This window comes from Cavia porcellus, unplaced genomic scaffold (genome assembly GCF_034190915.1).
Source record: "Cavia porcellus strain 051 isolate PalLab524CR breed Dunkin Hartley unplaced genomic scaffold, mCavPor4.1 scaffold_2, whole genome shotgun sequence".
Taxonomy (NCBI): Eukaryota; Metazoa; Chordata; class Mammalia; order Rodentia; family Caviidae; genus Cavia; species Cavia porcellus.
Window position 1 is genome coordinate 116,166,393 of NW_026947485.1, and position 19,046 is coordinate 116,185,438.

General features: G+C 42.1%; 1 protein-coding gene across 16 annotated transcripts in view; it reads right to left on the reverse strand.

The window, feature by feature from the left end:
- The window catches only part of LOC101787174 (butyrophilin subfamily 1 member A1-like), a 95,661-nt gene extending 80,301 nt beyond the window's left edge, over positions 1–15,360 (reverse strand). For 3 of the 16 annotated variants that reach the window (XR_010046369.1, XM_063245245.1, XM_063245246.1), the window contains exons 1-6: positions 15,051–15,354; positions 13,192–13,258; positions 11,373–11,448; positions 10,900–11,176; positions 9,453–9,601; positions 997–1,344 (exon numbers count right to left, since the gene is read on the reverse strand). Coding sequence is in view for 6 of the 16 variants with exons in the window: in XM_063245245.1 (XP_063101315.1) it covers positions 997–1,344; positions 9,453–9,516 (412 nt within the window). In the remaining 10 variants the exon portion in view is untranslated. Of the gene's footprint in view, positions 1–996; positions 1,345–9,452; positions 9,602–10,899; positions 11,177–11,372; positions 11,449–13,191; positions 13,259–13,940; positions 14,640–15,050 lie in introns of those variants that run through there. The other 13 variants (XR_010046370.1, XM_063245248.1, XM_063245247.1 and 10 more) reach the window with 9 other exon arrangements.
- Between the last annotated feature and the right edge of the window lie 3,686 nt (positions 15,361–19,046).

Sequence of the window (19,046 nt, forward strand, 5' to 3'; positions counted from 1 at the left end):
ATATTTGCCAATCTTCTGTTATATCTGTTTCTCTTGTAGATTTTGGTTTTCCAAAACTGAAGCCAAAGCTTTCTATATAAAACTTGCTAAACATTCTCTTTTCTGGAGACTCCTAAAATGGGTAAGAATCATACAACTCACTGCTTTTTTAGGTAGCCATGAGACAAAAGTCTCTTTGCTTCTAATCAGAATTGCAGTGGTGCAGAGAATTTCCTCCCAGCAGCCTCTGGCTTTCAGAGATTGTCAGCACAGGAGACTCACACAGGTTAATGCACCTGGAGATTAGGGATGCAGCACCATCTTGCAGGTCATAAATTTGCTTCTAGTGATGATTCAGTTGGTTTCTAATGAGGCCCCTTGAAGGGAGACAAAAAGCAACCCAACACTGAGCTCAGCAGACAGCCCTGTGACATCTATAGACAGAGCTGATTCAAGTGCATTTCATAGTTCCATAAAAAGCTTCCCTTTCCTTTCCATCTCCTCATGACAGGATTCGCCCTACTGTCAGTGTCTGGGGAAGAAGAGGTAACAGCACAGGCTTCTGCAGAGATCTAAGTCCACAGGTGACAGAGGAAGGGGGGCGGGAGCACGTGAAATAGGAAGGAGCACATGCAGGATAGAAGGAAATGAGGTGTAGAAACCCAGAGTTGGACAGTAGACTGCCCAGGTCCTCCCTGTTCCTGTGTACCTCCTCTGGGTCTAGTAGGTGAGAAGGAAATGACCAGACTGAGATGTAGTTTGAGACTGTTGGAGTCAGAGTACATTGCATTCCAAGATCAAATCTGTCCTTCTAGAAATTCATTGGAAAAGAAAAATAAGAATTTTTTTTCCATTAAAGAATAATTAACTCTATAAAGTCTAATTAAATGAATTTTAGCCCTAACACCTGCCATTCCATTATGGTGTTTGTAGATACCCAGACACATTTCCCACACATACACTTGAGTCTTGATTAGATTAAAAAAAAAAAAACAATTCAGCATTTTCAGTGCTCACCTGCAACAAGCAGCTCTAACTGTGCTTGACCAACTTGTGTGGATCTTACAAAGACACAGCTGTACTGTCCTTCATCTCTAGCAAAGATGGGATGGATCCTCAGGGCCACCTGGCCTTGCGTGATGTTTTCCCTCAGGAGCTCTGTCCTCCCTTGGTACTCGAGACTCTGCTGATCCATGTGGTCCTGAGAATTCCTGTACTCGTAAACCAGTACTGATTGGTGGTCCCGGTACCACCTGATCTCCATGTTCTGAGCATCTGTGGATGGGCTGAGGTGACAGGGAAGCACAGCTGCTTTCCCCACCTGGGCAATGACCGGTGACTTTGGTGTTTTCACTTGGAACTGCCCTGGAGGTGATTAAGAAGAGGACAGAGTCATTGCTGAGAGGGTGGCAGGCCTTAGTGGTGGCCTTCTGACCAGATAAGGAAGAAACCATGTCAGATAACTTGATGAGCTTGGATAGCTGATGAGCAGAGCTAAAAATAGGAGGTGCCAGTTCAATTTTAGCATAGGAGATCACAGGACATTATGTTAAATGTGCAATAGTTACAGGACCCTAAACTAAATTAAGTCTTTTCCACTTTGCTTAGGTTTGTAAGTTAAATTCCTATGAAGCACTGTGTTTAATTCTTGTCATTCTGTGTGTTGGAGGGTAAAATTATTTTGCAGATAAAGAAATTCAATCAGTGAGTGGTTTAATACTATATCACATGACACAAAATAATGTATCATAAAGTGAATATTACAAAATAGCATAAAATATTTTATCACTTTACAGCATATATTATAGTGTCTTATAAGACAAATGCATGTGAAAACATTAAAACAAATCTTTTTCTAAGCAAATAGTAGAAAGATATTGTCTCAGAAAAGTAATATATGTGTCACCTTTAGAATGCTTAAGATCACCACCTGGGTGCCGGCCTATTCCTCCACTGTGGATCCCACACCTCAACCCAGGCACCACCAACTTATCATTGACACTTTTGTCCTCTGCATGGGGCAGCAGACAAGCCAGTGAAACAACAGACGCGGTTGCAAACAAAACAACAGCCTGAATAGGAGACTCAATATGGATGAGTAAAGGAAAGGTCACGTCACAGAAGCTAAAGAAAGATTCACAGAGAAGGAATGTTCTGAAAGATCCAACATGGCTCAGTATGTAGGAGCCATGTTGGAGAGACGCAGAGAAAATTAATAAGAACTCGGAGTAGAGAGGACAACAGGACAGAGCAGCAAGTTCCAGCAGCTCAGCTTCTCCAGGACAGGAGGTGTGAAGTCTGGTGTAGGAGGCAGTGGGAAGAACCTAAATCTCTGTCCTAAGTGACCTTCAGTGGTAAGGGGTGGTGAAGATCTGCCTCACAAATATCCCAGGACACAGCCGCACAGTGCGGGCACAGACAGGAAGACTCTGTGTGAAGGGCTGAGTCTGAACTTTGCTTCTAGAACTGTGCCTTGTGGGCTTCATAATGAAAGACCCAGAACAGAGGAGGAAAAGATTATTACTGGAGACTGTTGGCAGCTGGAGAGCAGATTGCAGTAAGACCTACTGAAAGGCAGGGACTAGCGATCACAGATCTGGGACCTGCAATGAGGCACCAGACTCAGCCTGACTTCCTCAACATTGGAGGCTCACAATTCTACCATTTTCCTAGGGCTAAAGGGAGACCTACAACAGGGGCTCATGGTGTGTTAATTCTCACTCAGCCTTGATAGACACCATGGGAATCTATTAGTCTCTTACAGCTGTAGTTGAATTGATTGAGTATGAATAATCATGACTCCAGGGACAGCTGAATGTCTATGAACCTGTGTGCCAACACCTGGGGAGAGAGACAGCAAGAGCTGCTTACCCAAGAACTCAGCCTGGATCAGACTCTGAGAAATGCCTGCAACCTGCCAGAAAGAGGTCCTGAGGCTGAGTTAATTCCAGCTTTGCAGGAAGGGATCACAGGTGTAACGGGCTTGTGAACACTCAAAGAACCAGGTATAGGAGCTGCTTGGGAGTTACATATGCAGTGACTCCTTGGAATAGCTCATCTGTGTTCTCATCAGACATCTCAGTGGTTGAAGTTTTTTCTTTTGTTTTAATGTTTCTGGAGTTATTTAATAACATAGGATTATGATTTTTTACATTTTCATGACTGTATCACATGTAAACTCTTGTGTACTTTTGTTTTAGTTGCCTCAGATTTCATTGATATGGAAGTGCTGCACATTGTTTAGAGAACAGACAAAGGTGGAGGCTAACTGCAAGGACTGTCATATGGAAATATCAGACTGACTCTGTGGTGTTGTTAATTGGAACAATTCTTGTGGCAACACATTGGGACTGAGTTAAACCCACTTAAATAAACGAGGTAAGTGATAGATTAGAATTGGACATATAAAGCTGAAAGCTATTCAAGGGGAGGTAACACCCTGCTAATACTCTCTGTATAGTCACATGCTCTCCTTATTTTTCTACTAACCTCTGCCCCAAAAAGGATGGGGAAGAAAAAAGGAAACACATATATATTCTTTAAAAATAGACAGATAGATAGATATAGATATAGATATAGATATAGATATAGATATAGATATAGATATAAATGTACTCAAATAGATAGAGTAGAAAAATGGGGAAATACGGAAATAGAAGATCTCCTAACCCACCTCCAGCTCCCCCAAGATAGTTCAGGGATCACAAAGGGAGAAGAAAACAATCAGACAGAAACATCCATGAAGTTCTTAGAAAGATGAAGAAAACAGATGAGTTAAAAGAGGAAATGAACCAAAAGTTTACAGGAAGTAATTCCATATGCTCACAGTGAATTTGGAGGAATAAAGTAGACTAGACTACCTAAGCAAAACAAGTCAAAACTTGAATGACAGGTTCAACAAGGATACAGAATCTTCAGAAAGCAATAAGCGAAGGGAAAACAGTGTAGCATTCATATGTCTCAGAAGTGACCAATATGGAGACAGAGTGTCTAACACTGAGAACAAAATGGTGAATCAAGATAAAGACCTCAAATAAACAAAAAGATCAAGACAACAAGAGAAGACTATCAGAAGTTGCTAGATGAGTTTACATGTGATAAGCATTTCCCCTAAATCAGGAAGAAGACAAGGATGTCCACTATCACCTCTCCTGTTCAACATAGTACTTGAAACATTGTCTAGAGCAATTAGGTAAGAGAAATTAACAAAAGGTACTAGAGAGAAGACCCAAAAACCTACATGAACAAGCTCTTGTACATAATCATCACTTTCAGCAAAATAGCAGAACACACAATCAGCATGCAAAATTCATTACTGTTTTTGACTACCAATGATGAATAGGATGAGAAGAAAATTCAGAAAGTAATACTGTTCACAGTTGCATCAATACAAATGAAATACATAGGGATTAACCTAACCAAGGAAGTGAAATATCTCTATGAAGACAACCACCATAATGTGAAAAGGAGATTGACAAGGACATCAGGAATAGAAAGATGCACATTGCTCCTGGATAGGCAGAATCAATATTGTCAAAGTAGCTACATTTCCAAAGCTTTTATTCATACGCAATGCATTCCTAATAAAATACCAACAGCTTACTTTATAGCTATCGAGAAAACACTCTTAAAATCTATATGGAACCAGAAGACACAGAAGAGCAAAGTATTTCTGGGCAGTAAGACAAAAGCAGGTGGCATAGTGATACTTGACTTCAAGCTATGCTACAAAGCAACAATAATAAAAATGTCCCAGTACTGGAACAAGAATAGACACATGGATCAGTGGAATATAACTGAGGATATGGAAACCTTCACAGACACACTCAACCATTTGATCTTTGATAAAAGGACAAAAGTATGTATTGGAAGAAAGACAGCATTTTCAACAAGTGGTGGTAGGAAAACTGGTTTTCAGAAAACTTCTTTTCAGAAGATGAAACTGAACCCTTAACTTTCACTACATAGTGAATTAAAGATGTGAACATTAAAAGAAATACTATAAACTTTCTATCTAATTTAAAATAAATTAGATAAAATGCCTTAGGACATAGATGTAGGAAAGGAATTTCTAAACAGAAACCTAGCTGCAAAAGAAATAGCAGCAACAATCAACAAATGAGATTACATCAGACCACAGAGCTTCCTTCCCTACAGCAAAAGAATCAGTTAGTGGCCAGAAGAGAAGACTTACAAAATGGGGGAAAAAAGCTTTTCACAGCTATTTTTCAAACAGAGGACTAATATCTAGAAAACACAAGAACTTAAAAAAAAAAAAAAAAAAAAAAAAAAAAAAAAAGAAAAGAAAAAACCTAAAGTTAGAGACCCAGTCAAGAAATGCAGAAAAGCAAAATAAATCTGCTGGAGAAATAAATCTGCTGGAGAAATGAACAGATACTCTCCAGTGGAAGAAATACAAATGAGTAACAATTATACAAAAAAAAAAAAAAAAAAAAAAAAAAAAAAAAACTTCAGCATCTCTGTATATCAGAGAATCCCAAATTAAAGCAACACTAAGATCCCACCTTACTCTGGAAAGAGCAGCCATCATTAGCAAATCAAACACTGAAAAATGTTGGCATGGCTATGGCAAAATAGGAATCCTCTGAATTGCAGGTGGGAACACAAACTAGTACCAGCATCGTGGAAATCTCTATGGAGATTTCTCAAAGAACTGAAATGAAAAATTCCACATGACTCAGCTGTTGCCCTGCTAGGTACCCTCCCCAGCAATTTTAAATCCTCACACTACAGTGAAACTTTGAAACAAACATGTACAGCACAACAACATGTAATATGATTGACCAATGAAAATGAGGTATCTGTATATATACTGAAATACTACCGTGCCATAAAGAATGACAAATGTGGAGCATTTTCAGGAAAATGCATGCACCCCGAAAATAGATTAGTGAAATAAACATAAAAACTTGAATATCTTATGATATCTCTCATTGGAGCGAGCCAAAGTACAAAAGAAAAACAGAAAGTGACAAGCGAAGCACAGAAGGGGACAAGGGGACAGATGTCATCCAATAGGGAAATGGTCCAAAGAGATACAGAGAGGGGTGGGAGGATTGAAGGAAAATGAGAGGAGTAAAGATGTGCCGGGTACAGGACCCTAGAACTCTACTGGAAGGGAACAGTCTGTGTCATGGCATGAGCCAAGAAAAGTGGTATCAACAAGCTTGTAAGAAGTGATGGGGGGATGAGGGACAGGGGGCGGGGAGGGACGAGGAAGGAGGTAAGATGCAGAGCTGTGGCGTGTACAGGTGATCGCTCCCAATATGGGTAATGAAAATACAAACTAATATAATTAAGTTAAATTTTAAAAAAGAAAATGAATATAAAAAGATGTGTACAAAACAGTATAATATTACAACAGGGAATTTGTGTGTGGAATTATGAAAATTAAATAAAAAACTAAAAATGTTTGAATTCTTCTCCATTTCCAAGAGAAATCTTTTTTTAATTTTTTTTATTTTAAAGAGATTAAGACAAAATAGAACATAAAAAAGCAGATCAGAACAGAACAATGTAAGCAACACAGTATTTCACCACAAGACAACACATAATAGTAACTACCATAATGTCTCTTTCTTTGAAATAGTTGAGTATAACTTCATATACAACAGTATCAAACATAACAAAACAGTATAAAACCATTCGAGAGAATGAAAGTATTACAGGGCATTCAGAACCAAAGAACAGAAAATGAATAATGGCTATTATATTATCTCATTTTCCATAGAAAATTTGTTTATACTATCACACATAATAAAATCCAGTAAAGCTACAACATGATAGAACCAATGGAAACAGAAAAACAAAAGCATGGTAGGACTTCAAAGTAAGATGATATTAAATCATTCCTAGCTATTATACTCTCTTGTTTTCTTCAAAATAGCTGCTCATCTTTCTCTGTCTTTAATCTTAAACCTTTTAGCCCCTTCAGCTTCCTCTTAATTTTATGACCCAGACACATTGTCCTTAAGGTCTGGGATCCATCAGGTGAGAGTGTGAACTCCAGTGAGGAGAGAGCTGCTACCACTCCTCACAGTGCAGGGGAGCCCTGGGACCGCGCTCCAAGCTGTGTCTATCAGTGTGACATAAAAGACATAAAGTCCTTTTTCCCTTTGGGAAAGACATTTCACTGATACCGCTGGCTGCTTCATTTTCAAGATGAATATAGAGAGGAAGATGTGCAGCAAACGGTGTCTCCTGTACTCACTGCGGGCAGGTGTCTTTTCTGTAAGAACACATCTGCAGCGCTCAGTAGGCTGGGGGATTCCTTTCTGTCACAGCAACGGAGTTATTGGTTTTGTGTGATTTAATCAGTTTTGTTAGCTGATTACTCAGCTTTAACACTTAACAACGCTATTTAGTTCTTTCTGTCCTATGGAAGGCACTTTTGTGGGTGGGCAGGAGAATCTGTCATTTAATGATTCCCAAGAAGGAAATAGAGGAACTCTTTTTTTTTTTTTAATTTTATTTAAAAGGAAAAAGAGAAAAAACAAAACAAAACAAAGCGGTGTAAGGGTACAAGTAATACAGAACTACAAAAAAAAAAAAAAAAAAAAAAAACCAGTAAGAAATCACCAGTTAATAGATTACACATTATCATCTTAGAGATAGTTTGCAGTCTCTCTGTTTGAATGTTCACTTTGTATGCCTTGATACTGTGACTTGAGCAACTATCTCTAAGAGGAACTCTTCTACTTGTGTTCAGCAGAGCAGGAGCACAGGCGGCCTGGGCCGTGTGCAGCTGGGACGGGCAGGGCAGACACTGGGACTACGCTGCTGCCCTGCCCTGCACTCACTCTGCAGCTCGGTCAGGACTGACCTGCAGCCCTGGACCCACAGCTGGTGCTGAAGAATTTCAGAGCTGAGGAGTGTTAGGAAAGGAATAAAGGTTACCCAGCAACCAGCACAAACATCCAGAGACTATAGTGCCAGAAGTGAGAAACATGTGTCGTTACCACTGAAGTTAAACACAGGCATTTTACAAACATCAATTGCTTAACCACAAGTCCTGTTCACAATGGAAAAGAAACGCTCACACACACACATACACACACACACACACACACACACACACACACACGCACACACAATAATATTCAAAGTCCATGGACCTAAGTCAGAAGTAGATATTTCACTTGCTGGATTTTAAAGTGCATTCCCAAAATTTAAAATATGTTAACAGGAGCTATTATTATTAGGGTGACACCAGGTTACCACACTGTGACCAGGAGTGAGTGAGGAAATGTATCACTGATACAACATAGGTATCCCATATCCAAAATGCTTCAGGTCAGAAGATTTTAGCTTTCAGAGACTTGTGGGCTTTGGAATGTTTTGTAGGAAGGCAGAAGAGCTAGTTTTATAATTCAAAATTGTCTTTTAAGTTTTACCAAGTTATGTTTATACATTTATTGCACAGTAGCATATATTTCACTAAAATAATTATTAAGCTCATCTGTACAGCTGTCCTGATATTTCACTTTCACAGTGTTTTTCATTTACATTGAGCATCATATTTATTTCAATCAATCCCTGTCCACAGAGCAGGTATCATGAATCAGTTTCCACGTCTGAAATGCTATTTACTCTTATCAACTGGCACTCTTTTAAACCTGAAGCCCTTGTTAAAAGAACTCAAAGATGGATTCTAAAGGGTCAGAAATGACAATTACAGATTTGTGTGCACTGTGGCTCCTTCTTTTCACAGCCTTATGTGAAATTTTAAAAGAATGAAGTTTGACATAATATCTTAAAAAAAAAAAAAAAAAACAAGACACATGGAAGACCCTGTCAAAGGTGCCACAGCCCTGTGGGTTGAGCTTGGCCCTGGGCACAGGTCCCACTCTGAGTCCCCAGCAAGGGGTAACATTTGACCTCAAGGAGATTCATGCAGTATCCAGAGTTCAATTAAAAACAAATTTCACTGCTGCATGCACAGGTACAAGTTCCCTATGGTGGATGTGAGCATTATGCACATCTAAGCTGTACCAATAAGCTTAATTATAATGGCCAAACAAAACTTTCGAAAAAGAGTTGAAGTAAGAAAAATGGAAATAGGCCTCCTGCAATTAGCGGGGGGGTGGGGGGTGGGGGGGACACAATTAAGAAGTGTTGTGTATATGTCCATATCTTCCAGAATGACTGTGATTACTATGTACTGCAAAAATAATAAAATAAATTATAAACTTGAAAAAAAAGAAAAGGTGAAGTGCAAAACTAGAAAGAATTACTCATAAAAGATTATTTGAGCATCTCAATTTGTACTGCATTAATAAAAACTGTGCTTGAGGACCTGCAGCATTCTACCCTGAAAAGCAAGGACAGCAGGAAGGGAAGAGGACAGAGAGGGCAGCCCAGGCCAGGCCCAGACCCTCAGGGGCAGTGCAGGCCAAGCTCTGTGTGCGGTGGAAGGCAAGAGGGTCCAGCCCGCCTGGCTCCTCCTCACTCACCTGTGCCTGGCCAGGGCAGCAGCCAGAGAAGGAGGGACTTGAAGTACAGGGCCCAGGGCTGCATCCCAGAAGGTTCAGGGGGAGGTCGAACCCTGTCCTCGCTCTATCACAGCTGGTGTCCAGGTCGGTCTGTCATGGTCATTCTCCTGCTGAAAACGGGAAAATATAAGTCCTGGATAGAACACCTCAGTGTGGGGTGTTGGAGCAGGGTTCGGTGCTCTCTAGCTTCTAATTTATACATTAGAAGATAAACGAGAAGAAATACAGTTTGTAACAGGGTGGCTGATTACACAATGAACCAAAAACATCACTGTGTAAGAAAACAGGGACCCAAGCAATTTTTAGTTCTACAACTGTTTTTATTCTGAATTAAAATTGGAAACTATTCATTCAGTCTTTCTAATATTTCAACATTGTCAGTCATTAAGAAACTCCAACGTTGGGGCTGGGAGTTTAGCTCAGCGGCATAAGCGCCTGCCTTGCAAGCAGGCGGTCATGAGTTCGATCCCTGGTACGGATAAAAAACGAAAAAGACAAAAAAAAAAAAAAAAAAAAAAAACTCCAACATCTAACCTTACAGGTAAACACTACACAATTATGAGGCAGAAGCATAAAAAGGAAATCTATAGGGACTTTCACATGCTGGCAGGGATTGGAGCAAACACTGGCCTGCTGCAGGGCTGATCGCCCAGTGCCCTACAGAATACGGCTCATCATTTCTCATCAGCACTCGCTTATCTTAGGTTTCAGGTCCAAACATGACCAGGAACTCGTCTAGCAGTTTTACTCAATCTCTGGAAATGTAAAAACAGCCCAGAAATGTACCATAGTTGTCACGGGTATCTGCTCTGCTCTGAATGAAGAATTCTGGGCAGTGAACACTAGCGGCAAGGCTGCCCAGGAGGCGCTGTGCGAAGTGGGCAGAGCCCTCTCCAGGTGCAGGCTGTGGGGGTCCGTTCCCCTCTGCTTGTGTGGAAGAAACTCATGGGCAGCAGGGAGGAGCCCCGGGCACAGAGGGTGGATGGATGGGGACAGCAGGGCAGCCCTGGGGCCAAGAGTACACCGAGCTGCTGTGAATCCTGGTGGTGGAGGAGGTCACAGAAATCTGATTCATGAAGGGACAGACACACTCACAAGCACAGGGACACAAAAAGGGTTTGTGGGCTATTTATAAAATAACTATTAAAACATGGTGACAAAAATAAAAACAGACTGAAACAAAAAAGCCAGCAATGCCAATAAAAACCCCACAGCCTCCCAGCAATTCTGTTAAGAAACACAGCTACGAAACTGCTTTCTTCTCTCAAGGCCTTAAAAACACAGAGAAGGTACTGATCCCACACACTCAATGCTCTTTGCACAAAGCTCTGTGCATGGTCAAAGATCTTCCTGAAGAGAAATCACCACGCAGGGATGCTGGAGCAGGAAAGCAGCAGCAGTTACTCACCTTACAGAGGGGCAGCTGCAGCAGGGTCCACAGAGAGCCTCCAGGGCAGGGACAGCGGCTGAGCTCAGGGGCAGCCTGTGCTGGAGGAGGGGGCTCTGCTCTGTCTCCCACCATGGATGGATCCTCAGAACCAGGTCCTGGGTTCTGAGCTCAGGTCTGTCCGAGCTGTGTGGTGCCTGGTGCAAGGGACACAGGGCAGGTCTGAGGTGGCCTGACAAGGAGAGAGGTTGGCTGTAGACTCAATCAGCTCTTCAAGACCCCAAACTGATAGCCGGTACTGATAAAAAGGAAAAAGACAAAATAAAATAAAAAATAAAGGAAATTCAACATTTTTTTCTTTAAAAGAACCTATAATATTAGCAGCACTTTTATGTCCTATTAATGGATTGGGCCCTGTCTTAGTTACTTTTTGCTCATTGCTGAGACAAAATATCTGATGACCAAAGTTGGGAAAGGAAAAGTTTATTTCTTACAGTTTTTTGGAGGTTTTAGTCCATATTCAGTTGGCTCCAAGGCAGGGTGGCATGGCGGGGCCGCAGTTCATGGCAGCTGCAAACAGCAAGCCAGAAACCAGTGAGAGAGAGAGAGAGAGAGAGAGAGAGAGAGAGAGAGAGAGAGAGAGAGAGAGATCCTCTTCCACCCATTACATCACATCCTGGCTCCACCACTAGGTGGGTGTAGCACTGACACCATCAATCCAAGCGCTAGAAAATGAGCCAATCACAAACGCATAATGCAAACGCATGAGGCCTATGGGCCACTGACATAAATCATGACAGGCCCTCTTTTAGGTATATTTAGGTGATGTACATTGTTGAAGAAATTTCACAGAATAAGAATTAAGCTGTTGTAAGTGGTGAAAATAATATTTTCGTAGGGGCATTAGGAAGAGGAAAACAAATCCTAATACAGTTACTCTGTTTAGATTTTCTGCAGCAATGGTTTTAATTTTTACAGCACTGCATAAAAACAGGTCTGAAATTTTAGCAGATTATAATTATTCCACAGTGTACGGGATACTTTGTTTATGATAATAATACCTCCATGTATTTCTAGGATTAGTTTAGTAAGTTTCAGTCATGGTAGAGGCTGATACAAGCTTGACGAGTAGATTAGTGGGTGGTTCTCTCTGCAGAGACTGAGGGAAAACCTCAGAAAATAATACTCTCTGCTGATTTCTGGAATAGCCCAGATTTAATGACATTCATAGGATTTGGCTGTAGCCATGGGGCACAGATGAGGATATTTTAGGAGATATCATGCAATACAATAGGAAAATGCCTAAGGAGCCAGAGGGCTCAAAAAATACAAGATTCCCTAATAACAAAGAAAGGAAAAAATGTCAAATTTACCAGTCCTTTTAGACAGGCCATGCAGTCGTTTAGGTTTGAGTGTTTGGGGTTAACCCTAACCCTAACCCTAACCCTAAGGCGCAGCATCTGAGTGAGGAGGGTAGGGAAATTTCCTGCCCCAAGGGTCCAACCTCCCCTCCTGCAACCCTGAGCCCAGCATCAGCATTGGAACTCTAGGTGTCCCCTGGCCTCCACTTGCTGCTGGTCATGATCCTCCCTCACATTGGGTAAGTGACACTATTCCCTCCCCTTGATGGTGTCTTGTTTCCCTTCTCCACCCTTACTGACTCTCCAGATCAGCCAGAGTCATGCTGCAGAAAACCAAGTGCTGGTCATACTCACTCCCAGCCAGGAGCCAGGATCCCTGATGGTCACCCAATCTCAGATATGTCTGTTTTGATCTCCCCATCCACAGTCCTCATCCTCCAGTAACTGACAGGAAACATCCCCTTTGGAGTTCTCCCGGGTAACTCCTTGCACTCCAGTCACCTCCCCACTCACTTGCATTCTGAAAGGCCTAAAGCCTCCCCATCTTACTCCTGACCTGAAGCCAAAATGCCTGAGCTCTACAATACAGCTTCTCCAGTCTATGAGCTGGACAGCCAGCCCAAATGGGCACCTAAAAGACATTTAACTTTTTATTCTCCAGGATTCTGACAAGTTTTGTCATAGGCTTGCTTAGTGGTCTGAGGTCCTATTTGTCCAGGCATTTTTTTATTCCTCACAGGCTCCCCTTCCTCTGCACTTCCTGCACCCCTGCCAACTCCTTCTCATTTCCCTACCACCACTGCTCCCTCCTTGTGCCTCAGAAAGGATACACAAATACATGACTGTTCGTCTTGCTGAGGGACTCAAAACACCAGCCCGGAAATCAGTTGATGACTGACTTAAAACTGCTCAGTGTCTTGGTTACTTTTCTGTCCTCGCTGAGACAAAATACCTGATGCCCAAAATTAAGGAAGGAAAGGTTGAACAGGATGAATTCAGCCTTGATTGGAGCTCTCACCCTGGAAAAGGGAACAACAATAAACATTTACACAGACTCAGAGTATGCTCTCAACATCCTCCACAATCATGCAGCAATCAGGACAGAAAGGGGATTTCTCACACTGGGGACTCTCTGTGGTCAATTCCAACCTGATAAAGACACTCCTAGGGGCAGCGCTTCTGCCCACTCAGGCAGGGGTCACTCACTACACGGGATATCAAACACTCAAATCGCATGTAAGACCAGGAAACTCCTTTGCAGATCAGACAGCAAAGAGAGCCACTGCCTCCTACAAGTCTCCACTGCCTCTCAGGGCCAATACTGCTCCTCTGTAGGCTTCACCCCATTATACCACAGAAGAACAGATAGCAGTACACTCACAGCCCACTTCAGAGGGATGGCTTCTTGACCAAGGGAGCTATCTCCTCTCCACCTCCCAAACTCACCAAGTTGTTTCTTCCTTCCAGCACAGCTTTCATAGAGGCTACAAACTCCTCATCTCAGCTCCCTCCTGGAGGACAGCTATCAGACAGATCACCACATACTGTTCAATCTGCCACTGAGGGTCTCAGGGATCCCTCCATCCTGCTCCTTACCCCAGTCATCAGCCATAAGGATTCACACCTGCCCAAGACTAGCAAATTGGCTTTATAAACATGCCAAAAGTTTAAAAATTAGGTATCTCCTAGTCTCATAAACACCTTTCTCGGGATGGGAAGGAGACATCTTCCAAATGGAGGTAAGTCCTGGTTGCGCACCCTTCCTGGGCCTCTAGTCTCAGTCTCCACACTGTTGTTTGCTGGGCCTTGCCAAAGAGATTTATAACAGACTTCATCCAAGGACAAGGCTGACCCATGACAGACACGCAACTCCTCCCGATGACCCACTCCACCGCTGTCCCACAGGAAATCCATGCTGATCCAGGCCAAGATGCTGCCCACCACAGCAGCCAGCAGCCTCCAGTGCAGCAGAGCGCCCAGCCATTTTCCTCTGTGTGTTGCCCACACAGCCTTCAGTCACACTGAAGAAGCCTTGAGAAACTACATCCCTAGCTCTCTCTATAGCACAGCAGAGAGGGAGATTGGGTCTCTGAACTAGACCCCACCCACCTAGGAGTCAGAAACACCCTCCCCCACTTCCCCACCCCCGCAAGTTTGTTATTCAAGTTTGAGAGGTCAGTGAGAATCAGGAAGCCAGCAGCTTCCTCCTGCAGCTCCACCAGCTGGCAGCCTCCCCCACAGCTCAACCGGCAGACAGCTAATTCTCCTCAAAACCACAAGAGACACGTAGTGCCTTCCAGCACCCCCTGTACCCAGCACAGCCCTATCATAATGGGACCTTACACCCCCTACTCAGAGACCCAGAACTGTGTACCCCCCTCAGCAATGCCTCCCACCCCTATCTTATCAGCCCTATACAACATGCCCTCACCTCTCGGGGCCAATGGTCTTTGCGCCCCTGACCTGACCACATTTGCGCGTCAATAAAGTTATCACTGCTTGCTTCAGCCTTGCCTGCCTCAGCGGTCTCAGTGGAGTCCCAGTTTAGCCTAAAAATCTTGATTATCTGTCAGCCAATCCTGGGCTCCAGCAAGAAGGTGATAATTGGATTGTTTCCTATTTTCTACACGCAATGCAGGTGAATGAAATGACAGACTCAGTTTCCTGCATTCCTGTCCTTCACCTCTAATAATCACAAAGGACCAGGCTCACTGCTGTCCTCTCGCCATGGCCGCTCATCCCAGAGGGCAGACACACAGTCCTTCAGCCACCTGTGAGCCCACAAGCACCTCCCCCCCATCCCCGTGTTACTTCTGGGCGAGGGTCTCCCGGGTACTTGTCTGGTGTCCTCCACAGCAGGGCCAGCGAGGAGAACCGGAAAGAAACGGGAGCTGGCTGCAGATGACGTTTGCGCTTTGTGTACACCCACACCCCTTAGCTCTGCAGCAAGAGGCTGCCTCCTCGCTCCACTTAGCAAGGATAATTTTTCCCGATGTAGAAAACCCGGTTTTGCCCGGTTGACCAATTTTTTTTTCTTTTTATAAAAACGTCTACATTTTTAATGAACATAATAATGTAAACTTGATTCTACTGAGCTTGTCACTTTTAATGGGAACAAACACTGTCTCTAAAAGGCAGGGCCCGCTCTCGGCCCCCAACCCCCACACCAGACCCGCCCTCTCTCCAGGCTGAGTCTCCCAGGGCTCACAGCGCTTTGTGTCCCCACCGCGCATGCTCTGGGCCTGCTCAGGCCCTGGCTGCTGAGAGCTGAGCTGGAAGGGTCCCACACCAGGAAGGCTTCTTGCCCCAGCTGTGCTGCGGACCCATCCCCCCAACAGTTCCCCTGCAGCTGTTAGAGATGCTGGGCCAGCGGCAGGCACTCAGCCTCTACCTTTTCTGCTCCCTGCCAAGCAGGAGTTGTTCATTGCTGTGAGCTCCCTGCCCCTCTCCCCGCCCAGAGAGGCCTGAAGAGATCGCTTTGCAGAGCTGGTGCTGCAGGGAACTGGGGACAGCTGGGTGAGAAGCTCAGCAGCAGGAAGCAAAGAGCTGTGTGTGTTTAACAGCCCAGATGCCTTTGCTGGGGTCTGCGGTTCCAGACAGCACACCAGAGTGAGTGACAGCTCCGGTCCCTGTGCAACAGAGAAGCAAAAATAAAAAAATAAATACCCGATATAAGTGGAAACCATGGTGCTGGACACGCATCTCTGAGGTCACCCTGGGGAGTGGGTTCAGGGTCACTGGTGCCCTAGTCGCCCAGGAGCTGACCCTGAGCTCCATGCCAGCAGCTGAGGACTCACAGCTCCCACGATGTGGGTGTCTTTCTCATCTGTGCTCCACTGAGTTCCGCTCCAACTCAGTTGAGTTTTTTGTGCTACCAAGTCTCCACCCACGGTGTTTGCTTTGCCCCACCACGGCGGACCATAGGTAGAAAACATGGAGCAGGATAATTCTGTCAGGGCTTCTGTCCTCCAAGAGGAAGAAAGAAAAGAGGGAAGGAAGGAGAGTCTGTCCTGTGCCTGAGCTCATCTGGAACACCACAGTGAGCACTTGAACATAGGAAGCTAGGATGCCCAGGAAGGGCAGCAGCAGAATAATAAGTCCACTCAAGAGCATGGTGTCATACTGGGAAGTGTCCTGACTTACTGGGAGGTGGCAGCAAAGAGGGAACTTTACAGAAAAAGTGGTTAACGAGCCGAGACCCACAGAAGGAAAGCTGGAAGACATACAGTGTGTGTATTAAGGAGTTGATAGCACTGCTGGACCATGCACACGTGATCAGGGAGCAGCAGATCTTGCTCATGAGGACAGCATAGCACAAAGGATGGCAGATGGCTACATAACGGTCATAGGACATGAAGCCTAAGAGAACAGCTTCACATCCACCAAGGCTCAGTACCATAAATGTCTGAATCTCACAACCCGAGAATGTGATGGTCTTGGTGTTCATCAGGAAGTTCGTAGTCATCTTGGACACAGTGTTGGAGATGTGCATAATGTCAATGAGGGAGAGCTGAGTGGGCAAGAAGTACATGGGCGAATGGAGCCTACTGTCCACTCGGATGAGGTGGACCAGCACAGCCACCAAGAAGAAGACAATAGCAGCAAAGAGAAAACCATTCATGCTGCCATTTTGGAAAAGACCAGCCAGCATAAAGTCTGTCCCAGAGATTTGACTTCCTGTTTTCATGGCTTAAATTAACAAATAAAAGCAGATAATGTATCTATGGAATGTGATTTTTTTTTTTTTTTTGTCTTTTCCCTTTTTACCAGTACCAGGGATCAAACTCACAATTGCCTGCTTGCAAGGCAGGCGCTTATGCCACTGAGCTAAATCCCCAGCCCCTGTGATTATTTTTTGAAGAACAAAAAGAATAATTAAATACAAAACGTGTTTCTGTAATTACTTTAGGTGAAAATACAATGTCTGCTATTAGGTACAGTAAACACGACTGTATTGAATTATAGTTGTTTTTGCTTATTTTTGAGTTTTACTGCAGTTGGTATGAATAGTTACAGGTGTAATGCGGAACCTGTGGTGTTTCAGTTAATGTATCAGTGAATACAGATTAAGATGAAAAGACTCTCATTACTGTTCCCTGAACTGTAGGAAATCTAGGTTTTTTTTTTTTTTTTTTTTTTTTTTTTTTTTTTTATTCTTTGGGACTTCCAATTCCTCTTTTCAGATCTATGTAAATTGCAATGGAAAGTGAAAATAAAAATGTTTACTGAAAGAATAAATTATAAAGGAATTTTTAATCATTTTGATGATGTGTTTGCCAAAATTCCATTTTCCATTTGTGTGTACATTAGGGTGATGGATTAAATGGTTGTTCACTAATGAAAACATTCTGCTCAGTTCTTTCCTATGAGTAACATTTTGTCAAATAATGGTTGCTGCATAGTGGTGTAAATTTCAATGAAGTTATACTTAATCTTTATTTTACTTTTATTGGTTATAAGTAGGAATAAAAACTTCAGTAATATTTGTTTGAAGATGATATTGTACCCTAATGAAGTATGAGTTGGTATGCCTTGTTTTTCTTGTAAAAACTTTATAGGTTTGACCAACCTGTTAGCCAAAATAAGGGTAAATTTGAAATGAGTCATCTAAATTTAGCTTAACACTTATGAGTCTTCAACTGAAGCATGCTGCAAAGATTGTTCAATTCAAAGATAAGAACTGAAATGTTTCTTTCCGACACAAATTTGCTTTTATACATTCTTTAGGTAAATATTACCTTCTAATTATAGATTTTATGTTCTAAAACTACACTGAGTTGTGGTCTGAAACATTATTGTCCGCTCTCAGGGTTTACTGGGTCTAAAATAAAGAAATATCATGGTGGTAATTTGTCATTTTCAAAAGATTATCTGGTTACCATATTTTGGCAGAAAACCTTCATTGATCTAAAATATTTAAAACTGAAGGAAAAAACTTACTAAAAATAGGCAACAATTCAAGTATGTATGTTTTATGTAAATCATGTTCTTTCTTTTTGTTGTAGTCTGAAATATTTTCACATGACTAACAAGAAACATACAATAAAGAAACATTTAATATGATAATGAAATATTGTATACTCTAAAAATATTGCAATAACCAATGCTCCATATCACAAACTATATAAAATAAATATCATCAGGTGGTAACTTTTAGTGAAAATCCATGAAAATTCAATCTATATTTCTAAGTTATATTTCTTCCAATGATACAATTATTTTAATAAGAATAAGGAAAATAACAGACTGAGCTGAAAAGAAGGGTTTACACTGTTTAAAAGGGTAACACAAAAGAAATGCTAGAGGTTAATAAGAGCCAGGGATTTAGCTCAGTGGAGTAAGAGCGTCCCTGACAAGTGCAAAGTCATGAGTTCGATTGCTGGTACCAAAAAAAAAAAAAAAAAAAAAAAAAAAAAAAAAAAAAGAAAAAGAAAAAAGAAAGAAATTATATCTACAGATATAGAGTTTAATGAGTAAAATATGGGCATAATTGACCAAGATACAGAAAGAAGAAGACAAAAGGTTACACTTTATTAGAAATGATACAACAAAAGTAACTACAATGTCAAAATATATGTCCTATGTGACATAAGTTATTATTCCACTGAGAAAACTGCTTTTTAAATAGGAATAAAATCTGCAGTGTTTTCTAATTATTGCAATAATTATTTCATCAGAATAAAGACATTCAATTTTATTAGCATTTACTCCCTTCGAAAAATACATGCACAAAATGAATTTTTAAAAAAGTCCAAAGGAGATCCTAAAGGCAATTTAGAAAATAATTGAAAACATTACATGTCAGTA